This window comes from Trematomus bernacchii, unplaced genomic scaffold, assembly GCF_902827165.1.
Source record: "Trematomus bernacchii unplaced genomic scaffold, fTreBer1.1, whole genome shotgun sequence".
In the NCBI taxonomy this organism is placed as follows: Eukaryota; Metazoa; Chordata; class Actinopteri; order Perciformes; family Nototheniidae; genus Trematomus; species Trematomus bernacchii.
The window spans coordinates 3,673,067-3,683,854 of record NW_022987593.1 but is presented as its reverse complement, the minus strand read 5'-3'; the positions used below and the strand labels follow the sequence as shown (position 1 = coordinate 3,683,854).

The 10,788-nt window shown below is 41.3% G+C and overlaps 1 protein-coding gene across 1 annotated transcript; it reads left to right on the top strand.

Moving 5' to 3' along the window:
* Positions 1-2,815: 2,815 nt before the first annotated feature.
* Positions 2,816-10,449, top strand: LOC117482021 (probable ATP-dependent RNA helicase DDX5). The gene is made up of 13 exons (XM_034129971.1): positions 2,816-3,001; positions 4,415-4,598; positions 4,702-4,798; positions 4,897-5,030; positions 5,402-5,467; positions 6,059-6,200; positions 6,333-6,493; positions 6,781-6,953; positions 7,180-7,290; positions 7,439-7,500; positions 7,613-7,672; positions 9,114-9,335; positions 9,636-10,449. The coding sequence occupies exons 1-13, from the start codon at positions 2,961-2,963 to the stop codon at positions 10,070-10,072; spliced, it is 1,890 nt and encodes a 629-aa protein (XP_033985862.1). The 5' UTR covers positions 2,816-2,960; the 3' UTR covers positions 10,073-10,449.
* The last annotated feature ends 339 nt before the right edge of the window (positions 10,450-10,788 follow it).

Below are 10,788 nucleotides of genomic sequence, written 5' to 3'. Positions count from 1 at the left end.
TCCCCTCGTTCCTTGGAAGAGGCGGAGAGGTGGGTGTTTGTCATCTGCTGGTGGACTAACCGGAGAGAATTACAGTGCTTGCCTCGACGGGGAGGGATTGCATTGAATGAAAGCAGCAGGAGCAAACGCTTGCCTCGGGGAGGGAAAAAAAAAGCCACAGCGGAGAATAAACAGAAGGGTAACCATGGTAACCATGCGCGGGAAGTCTTCTTCGCTGCTTTTGTGGCAGACTACAGCGCCACTTACAGGCCTGGCATATGTACTACAGCGTCTCCAGCGCTTTCGAGCGGCAATGGCCGGCCGTGGCCCAACCCCACATTCCCCTGATAGGTGGAGAGTTGGCCCAATAGCCGTAGCGCCACCGTCCTGACGCCAGGACAGTGTTCAAATCTGGATCAGTTTTTATCAGATCCGTTGCAGCCCCTTTTTTAGAGATTTGGGTATGGAGGAAAATAGAGAGGGTTGTGTTTTCTGACACTTGGTGAGTTCCCTGGAACACCGGGGACACATATTCATGTATAAAAGACGTACAAAAGTGCATTTTGCATGATAGGTCCCCTTTAAGTATATATATTTAAGGCCCAAAAAGATATTGCAAATGAAGTATTTTCAAGAAGAACAGTAGCAGTAACAGTATTAATTTTAGTTGAAATATAGCCAGTGATGCATGACGTCCACTTTAGTGGACAGGCGAATAATCATGATTTCCTGCAAACATAAGATCAATACTTTGACAATTTATGAATTATATGATTCCTTAGTTGTTACTTGATGTCACCAAATGTTTTATACCTGCAGGGAGTGCTTTCCATGAAAGGATTGGCAGGATATCGGCAGGTGACTTGGTCCATCTGGCTTTCTGTCGTTCATCTTGGTTTAGAGACATTTATCATGCACTTGCACTGACTTTCCACTGAGTAGCAGTGTATGGGATTATGCAATAGGGTCCTATGTAGTGGCTGATGGTGCAACTATGCCATCAAAACCCATGCATATACAAGAAAACACCTTTTGAAAAGCTATCCACTGTAGTGACCTCTATGCGTGAAAGGGTAAACCTACTGTCTATTATTACTCCACTGAGCGAGTAGGACAAACCTTTTTATTGAATATTGTATGTTAAGCATTTAGGACATTGAAAGGTGAACCAAACCAAACTGTAATATGTCAGAGAGTTACAAATAAATACTCCTTTTTTAATCGGGCTGATTTGAATGTCCTCTTCTTTGAAACGCAGGTATAACATCTATGAATTGTGAGAACCTGGATCATTCACCCTGATGAAGAAAGCAAGTGGGAAAAGGTGGATGGATGGGATACCATCGACCATGGAGTATGTGTTGAAGTTATTGGACATTTTATAATTTATTTACCGTACTGTATTACATCAGAGGCCATACGTAAAGGTCATATTAGGTTAAGAAAACATTTTGAATTTAAGTGGATGTTGGTTTTACATTTAATTTGACTTTTTTTGGGATGTGTTTCAGCTACTGGGCCCCTTACGAGCCATATGGAAATCTGATGAGAGATGAAGACTGCGCAGAAAGAAAAAAATAATAATTTGGGAAACAGCTGGAATGATCACTTGTGCCATGTTAGTAGCAAACACTTGGTCTGTAGTACTTTCATTAAACTGTAACATCAATGTGTTGTCACTTCATCTCATCACGCTCAGCTTACTTTGGTAAACTTTGTGCACATTATCAGAAGTATGTGAAAGGTGAGCATGTCAAATAAAAATAAAGAAAGTTCAGTTGATGAGTAGAAAATGGCATACGTTTTTTATGATTGCTTAAGCAATGATTGTTTTTTAAAACACTATACACAATTCACACATCTTTTGCATAATGAAACTATTACAATTTTTATATAAACCTGATTGGTGAGTTAACAATGACTGCAAGCTCCTATGCCCATGCTTGTCATATAGGAACGTATTTTGTATCTTTATTTATTGTATGTCGCGCAAAAGCATAGGAAGTTATCTAACCACATTACTCGTAAAAAGCAGGTCTATACTCTTCTCATGAAGTGATGTAAGATTGTTTTGTCCAATTCAGGGAAGTGTGTGAAGTGTTTTCCTAAGAATGTGCTTATATTTGCAGATATTGGTTGAGGTTTTGCTACTTGAGTGTCAGTTTAAATAATTCTGCTTCATGTGTCATTTTAGCAAAAATGCTGTTTGGTTAATGAAGCAAAACAATGCCTTACCTTTGAGAAGCCTTAGAAAACACTCATGTCTGAAAGCAAACTCACCAACTGCATCACGGTGTGGTCTGATGCCTTTCCTGCAAGAAAATGCCCAAAATCATTCTCTCTTGTCTTTTTCTTGAGATATCCAGAAACCATGCACCTTATCTGTAAACATCACTTTTTCTTTCCTTAGTATACAACCATATATCACAATACTATAACCTTTTTTATACTGTATGTGTACACATACTGTAACCTTATCTGCACTTTATCTACTATTTGCACTTTCCAGTTAGATGCAATAAACTACATTTCGTTTTTCGTTGTAGGCCTACTGTACAACGTACAATGACAACTAAATTGAATCTAATCTAAATTGTCTAAATAAGGAAAACCGTATGTGAAGGAGAGGTGAATAACACATCAGTGTCGTTATGAGAAAAACGAATTCCCCATCAACATGTCTCCATTCAGCGGACCGGGTAAAATATTGCGAGCTTTTGAGCAATCTGAGATCTCTATGGACTCTACAACTAAATACCTGCAGAACAGGAGAAAAAATAGTGCCACGCGTATGTTATACTCCGCGCAGTGATACAATGTTATCCGCCTGTATGACCTCACATCCGTCTCTCCAGACATATTTTTGTCTGCCGGCATTTTCTTTTTGTTTTGCCTGTGCCAATTTCAGCTCTACGAACAACCTTGTTTAGTTTAATCGGATTTAAACGAAGCGTACATCAAACGTAGTAGTTTGCCGCATAATGCCTGGATTTTCAGACAGAGACCGTGGACGAGATAGAGGGTAAGTGAAGTGCCAGCGGAGGGTTTTATGATCGTTAACTGAGGTGAGCTGCCTAGCCTTAACACCGCTGTCAGGGATCAAAACAACACAGCTGTCCTGTAGTCCATGTCGACAGACTCGACACTAGTTGTTATACGGCTACATTTGAGCAGTGAAATATAACACACACATTTTAATTCGGTCAAGCGTCCCTGCCTGTTCATATCTTTAATGTGTTCTATTTCCCTGTCTGTTGGAGGTAAAATGGCAGCTGATGACAGCTCTGTGTCGGCGGTAGAGCAGCCTGCAGCCGGCTTGCTCTCACCATGATGTGACGCAGTCAGTGCTCTCATCACACAGCAATATCTGTGTCGCAGACGACCAATTTATTTTTAACAAGGGGCTTTTCCATTAATAGTGTCAGCTAGAATGTCCCGTACTGGAGGTAAAGCTGAGCCCCATAATGTATATCAATCCCACCTCAGCAGTCTGACAGTTTCATGTTTCCTAAAGGGCTTTGTATACGCCAATATTCAAGGTCTATAAATACAAATGTGGCACTGCAAGTGTTGGGTTTGTTAAGAACCAATTGTATGGGTTAACTATTTATCTTTTGGAAGATTGTGTCCTCACTCACAAAGGTAAAAGCCTCAAGCCATTTGTTTACTTGTATCAATGTGGAGCTAGAACACAGGGAGAGTGGAAATACTGCAGATACCTGTATTTCACCATACTTTGTAAAAGGATCATTCCAGGTATTTAATGCAGTAACCCGCAGTGGCTCAGTCAGTAGGTGCTTGGACTGGGAGCTGTCGGGTCGCCGGTTCAAGTCCCCGACCAGACCTAAATATGGAGTGTGGACTGCTACTTGGAGAGGTCCTTGTTCGCCTCCTGCCCTGCCGTGGTGCCCTTGAGCAAGGCACCGGACACCCCCCTTCCCCCCTCACTCCCTCACTCCCATTGCTCCCCGGGCTCTGTACAATAGCTGCCCACTTCTCCTAGTACTAGACTCCTGGTACTAGGATGGGTTAAATGCAGAGAACAAATGTCACTGTGTGTGCTGTGTGCTCTGCATGTGTGACCATTAAAGAGGGTTTCCTCCCTACTAATTCTATTCTAATTCTAAAAAGCAAGCAGAAATTACATTGCAGAGATATTCTGACTTTTAAATCATTGTATGAATCAGAGTACAAAAACGCTACCTTCCTATTTTGCAATCAATATTATAATTTCCTCTTTCAAACCATGCAAAGCCTCCAACGATTAGCCGAGGTAAAGTGTAGAGATCATCAGGGAAATTTAACATGACAACTGTTACAGGTTTGTAGTACTATCCACGACTAGTTAATTGACTTGACTTGTGGATTAACCCTTTTAATTAGGTCCATGATCTCTGACACTACATCATCTATGTGTCTCTTTCTTTCACACAAGGTATGGTGGAGGACCCCCTCGTTTTGGTGGTGGTAGCGGTGGAGGCAGTAGGGGCGGACCTCCTCCGGGAAAATTTGGCAACCCTGGTGAGAGGCTGCGGAAGAAGCACTGGAACCTTGACGAGCTTCCAAAGTTTCAGAAGAACTTTTACCAGGAACATTCCGATTCAACTCGCAGACCAGTTGTAAGACCCACTTATAGCTTTTTCCATTTTCTATGTTTTATTATCTGCAGGCTTTTCAGTATGTTTATTCTGAATGGTCGTTAATGTCTTCTTTCAATTCCAGCAAGAGATTGAACAGTACCGAAGAAACAAAGAAGTTACGGTCAAAGGCAGGGATTGCCCCAAGCCAATTATAAAATTCCATGAAGCTGAATTTCCAAGTGAGTAGTAATGAATGCTCCACTTTTTACCTTTTCAATGTGTTATTGTCCAAAAGTTTGACATTCAACAATTTACCTTACGTATCTTCCCTCTTCAGACTACGTCATGGAAGTCATTGTCAATCATAACTGGACTGATCCAACTCCAATTCAGTCCCAGGGGTGGCCAGTTGCGCTGAGTGGCAAAGACATGGTTGGCATCGCTCAAACAGGGTCTGGGAAAACCCTTGCTGTAAGTTAATCATTTTTCAATTATTCTTTCTCCGACCATCTATACGAGATACATATGTTTTTGGCTGATAGGACATACACTTTTGGCAAAAGCTTAGACTGCTTACAAGTGTTTTAATTGCGGAACTAAGTTCATTACACCTTTGCCAAGAGTGATTGACTGATTGAACAGAACTAGGACAATACATAAATAACCATTTCAGATTGTTATCAAACAATGTAAACATGTCAGCTGAGGGAAGGAATATATCCTGCCATATTGTGGAAGACATTGATTACTAGGCAGCTGGCTGCACATTGGATCACTGATGCATGTGCTCAATGAGTCAAGATGTGTTTGAGAGCTTAGTTCTTTTCATTTTCTTTCTTTAGTATCTCCTACCTGCAATTGTGCACATTCAACATCAACCATTCTTGGAGCATGGAGATGGACCTATAGTAAGTACACTTGATTATCTATTGATCTACTGTTTCATCTGACCTGCTGTCTCTATTAGCACAATATGATATTGATAGTCCAACAAATGTTTTTTTAAAGCTCAGAAAATGACTTTTGAGCTATCACAATATTATAGCTAAAGGCCCAGATGATGCCCAGTCTTTATATCATGATTCATGCATCCCTTTATATATCGCTGCATAGCCAACATTTGTTTAAAACAAATATAATGTGCCAAACAAGTCAAAAACAAGTGAAGCTGCTATCTTAAATGCAACCTGGTTGCAAGGGGAAAAAAGCTCCAAGGTTGTCCAAAAAATAATATATTTATTAACCCCTGTTTCGAGGTAGGCAGATACATTGCTAATGATAAAGGTTGGCATGCAACACAGAGCCAGTCTAAATGGGGCAGTTGTTGTTCTGGTCTGCACGATAATTATTTCTCTGCTGTTTCTGAAGAGTGTCTACCATGAAAAGATAAACAGCATAGTAGTGGTAGTACCCTTGTTTACCTTGATCTTTTTTTTTCCTATGTGATGGATGCCATACACAAATAATAATTTAGAAAAATTGTGTCCATCTTTCTTCAGTGCTTGGTGCTGGCGCCGACACGTGAGCTGGCTCAGCAGGTGCAACAGGTGGCTGCTGAATATGGCAGGGCCTCCCGTCTCAAGAGCACCTGCATCTACGGTGGTGCGCCCAAGGGACCACAAATCAGGGACCTTGAGAGGGGTACTTAATCATTTCTCACTATGTAGATATTAGTCTTTTCATGTGACTCATCTCTGCCATCAGTCATTGATTTTATGATTAAATATTTTATTGCTTTTATTTTAAATATATCATACTATGTTTATTTTTTAGGTGTAGAGATTTGCATTGCTACCCCAGGTCGTCTCATTGACTTCCTGGAGTGTGGTAAGACTAATTTGCGTCGTTGTACCTATCTGGTGCTGGATGAAGCTGACCGCATGCTGGACATGGGATTTGAACCTCAGATCCGCAAGATAGTGGAACAAATTCGGGTAGGTTGTGTTATTTTCTGACCCTTGGGCGATCAATAATCTCATTGGTTTGGTCTCACACTAAAGTAAAGTGTTTCACTACAAACATTTCTATAACCTGGCTGCTTTATTCATGACACATTTTTAGGAATTAAATACATAGCCACACAAGTTGACCAAATCACTTGTGACCAATACTCGTAGTTCAGAACTCACCCAGATTACTGATACAATATATTGGACTGGTTCATTTAATTATTTAACCGATAAATACTTACTTTCAAGCCGCATCCTTTTTGTCCCAACAGCCAGATCGTCAGACCCTGATGTGGAGCGCCACCTGGCCTAAGGAAGTTCGCCAGCTGGCTGAGGACTTCCTGAAGGACTATGTTCAGATCAACATTGGGGCACTGCAGCTCAGTGCCAACCACAACATCCTGCAGATAGTTGATGTTTGCAATGACATGGAGAAGGAGGACAAGTGAGTGAAGGATCCCTACCTCTTTTATTAGTGTGATGGGGGGAGGAAAACCTTCTATTAGTCCTCTTCTTTGAAAACCTTGTTTCATAGTCACATAGTTAAAGAACAAATTGTTTATTTAATCTTACTTCAGTGTTTGACTGTAATGCATCAGTAGAAACATAATGTTCATTTGGTGAAAAAAATATTTTTTGTCTTATCTTTTTTTTAATCTCTTCTGTGTCAGACTGATCCGTTTGCTGGAGGAGATAATGAGTGAAAAGGAGAACAAGACTATTATATTTGTGGAGACCAAAAGGCGTTGTGATGAGCTCACCAGGAGGATGAGAAGAGATGGGTAAGGATCTCCTCTTCCATCCACTTAAATAAATATACTTTTTAATTCTGCTGTTTATCTGGACAGGTAACATTCAGGCTATTCCCAATGATAACTTGTCTCTTACTTATTGTTCGATAGTGTTTAATATCCAATATGTCTGTCACAGGTGGCCAGCAATGGGAATTCATGGAGACAAGAGCCAGCAGGAGAGGGACTGGGTCCTTAATGGTGAGATGTAATAAATAACTTGGCAGGTTACAATTAAAAAAATAACAGCGTTAACTAATCCTTCTCACAAGCTGCTCTGTATTTAAATTAAATACTGCTCCTCTCCCTTCAGAGTTCAGATATGGCAAAGCTCCAATCCTCATCGCTACCGATGTGGCCTCCCGTGGCTTGGGTCAGTATGACATTGAGTATTACCACTTTTTTTTATCAGTGTTACACTTTTTTTTAAAGAAAGTTGGTTTGCTTTCTTTAACTTTTCTATGCATTTTCTGAGTTTTTCTCACCTTAAGGTGCAGTCTTTGTGGCAGGCGCTAGGCATGACAGTTCCAGGCCTCGAGAGGGAGAAGGATGACATATTGGAAGTGCTCAACTGGCTTGCCACCCAGTGGGCCTAGAGAGGTGAAAGCTCTGTGTGCCAGTGATCTTCAAAAGGCTGTGTGGCTAAGCCTTTGTCACTGATATGGTGTTGACACACACATCTGTTCTCTGTCCATGGATTTCACCTGACAAATGCCATCCAGCTGTTTCCAACTCAAACCTAAAAGAAAAAATATATATATCCTTTGTCGTGACTTTTGCCTTGCATGCTTTTGTGTTAGAGAGCGCTGTATTGCAAGTCACTTGTTTGAGATTTGGAACAATAGTTACCTTTCGGAGCTTGTATCACATAGCATGGGTAAGCTTTCAGTTGTTTTCTTTCCCGTCAAAGTGCTGGATTTTCTTGAAATGGAGAGAGCAGTTTGAAATATTGTATTTGTCTCTGAAAATTGATGAGACCTGGCACATGTGTTTAGGGGGTAGTGGGAACATCTAGTGAGAGGAAAAAGAGAGTGAGACAGCTCAAACCAAAGTTCCTCCCTCGCCTGCGTTTTAAAGTCATGTCGAGACCTGCCAACGAGAGACATTTTCTCAAGTGAACACTGGCTTCTTGGAAGATCTTGCCTTGATGAGACTGATGAAGGGGGCAGGGGGAATTCTTCCGTGCTCGGTGAGGGGTCCCACAGGGTTCAATGCTTGGGCCTTTGTCATTTTTTTTGAAGGGGCCCCTGTTCAAATTAGAACTTGGTCTATTTTATCTTGGCAAGACTTGCAGTGCGGCCTTTAATATCAAGCTTCTTTTGAGAGTGTACTGGGAAAAATGGACCTGCAAAAATGTACCCCTGAATGGTCCTATATTGGCACATGAGGAGGCCCCAGTGCACATCGAGGCCCAACTGCGTAGAAGCTCCTGGATGTCACTTGACAATTTGTGGGGGATTTCGCTGCATTGGGAAAGGACTAGTGAATGCATACTCCTTTATGGTAAGACTTAAATCCATTGTTTTTCTCCCTTGGTTAACAAAAGGGAGAGTGAATGTCTTTTGGATCTTTTTGATTATGGTAAGCAATTGGAGTGTGCATCGTTTCTCTCTTCCCACAGTAGTATTCCCATGGAGTAGATGTATACACAATCTTATGTTGTATTAACACTTTTCCCTCCACAGCCTAACGACCGTTTTTTCTTCCCCCAGCTTTCACAGTTGCTAACTTTTCCCTTTGATCTGGCTGTTGTGGTGTGCAAAATCCTTTGTGGCCTCCATGTTTTGTTTTGCCACACTGCAACACTTTCACAGATGTGGAGGATGTGAAATTTGTCATCAATTATGACTACCCTAACTCCTCCGAGGATTATATCCACCGCATTGGACGCACAGCCCGGAGTCAAAAAACGGGCACAGCCTACACCTTTTTCACCCCTAACAACATGAAACAAGCCAGTGACCTCATAGCTGTGCTGCGCGAGGCCAACCAGGCCATTAACCCCAAGCTGATCCAAATGGCAGAGGACAGAGGAGGTAACATTTGACATTTCTGTTTATTAATGGTTTTCAAGGAAGATGTAGTATATTTTTAGTCGATGTGAGAATTGGTATTTAGTCTCAACTTTGTGTCACTGATTTATATTGTATGCGTCTTTATTTAGAATGTGTATCCATGAACACTGACAAACTGTAAATGACCCCTTTTTTTAATCATTGAGATTCTTCTCATGTCAGATCAGTCTATAGAGGGTTGATTTGATTTTAGATGTGGATATATCCATTTCTGGAAAGGGCTTGTTTTATCTTACACTCTCCTGTCTCTATCTCATGCAGGTCGTGGAAGGGGTGGAAGAGGTGGCTACAAGGATGACCGTCGGGATAGGTATTCTGGGGGTGGGAGGAGTAACTTCGGAGGTACTAGCTACAGGGACGGGGATAGAGGGTTTGGCGGTGGGCCGAAGAGTGCCTTTGGTGGTAATAAGGCCCAAAATGGTGGCAGCTATGGAGGCAGTGGTAACTCTAGTGGTAGCTATGGAAACAACAACTACAGCAACAGTAATGGACAGGGTAATTTCCCCACAAACCAGGTGGGTGCGTTTGGAAACCAAAGCTTCCAGGGCCCCCCTCAGTTTGGGGGCATGCAGAGGGCTGCTCAGAATGGCATGAACCACCCACCATTCCCATTCAACTCTCAGCCACCACCACAGGCCCAACAGCCTCCACCACCACCAATGGTGCCCTACCCCATGCCACCACCCTTCCCACAGTAGATAAGTTATGCGCACAATAAATTGAACCAACATGATTTTGGTATAGTCTTGAAATATTACAGTATGATTATTATTATTATTATTATTATTATTATTATTATCCTTTGTACTGTTTAACTTTGTTTTGCTTACAGCAGGGTTGGAATTATCCAGTAAACCCAGAGCATTATTTTGGAGTCATAAAAAAAAATCTCCTAATGTGCAATTATGATTGCAGCACTTTTCCTTGACTGTTTTTTGTTACATTCCTCAGTAATTTATTTTTACTAGGTAATGCTGTGTTTTCAGTTTTCAGTCGTATGTTTTAATAGTGGTGTTATGAAGATCATTTAAAAAGGGTAAGTGTGACCCTTTTAAATAAAAATAAGAAAATGGGACCTGCGTGTTGTGTTTACTGTATGGGAAGGTTGGGTTGATAGAACTATTAAAACTGAATTTTTTTTTATGTCGATCTTGGTCCTTCTTAACCACATGTGTGAACCTAGCTATATCACAAATGCCTAATTCCTGAGAAGATTTGTGACAATACCTTCAAGGTTAAAAAGGGAGTAGGAACAAAGGCAGATGGACAGAAAAAGTCACTTTACCATTGGTGTACTAATATTGCGATTCTTCCTTTTTCAACCCACCTGAACGCAAAAGTGCATATTACGCTAAGACTAGTTCAGGGCTGCAGTTACCACCAGTGTTACCAGGACAATGAGGTAATGTCCTTA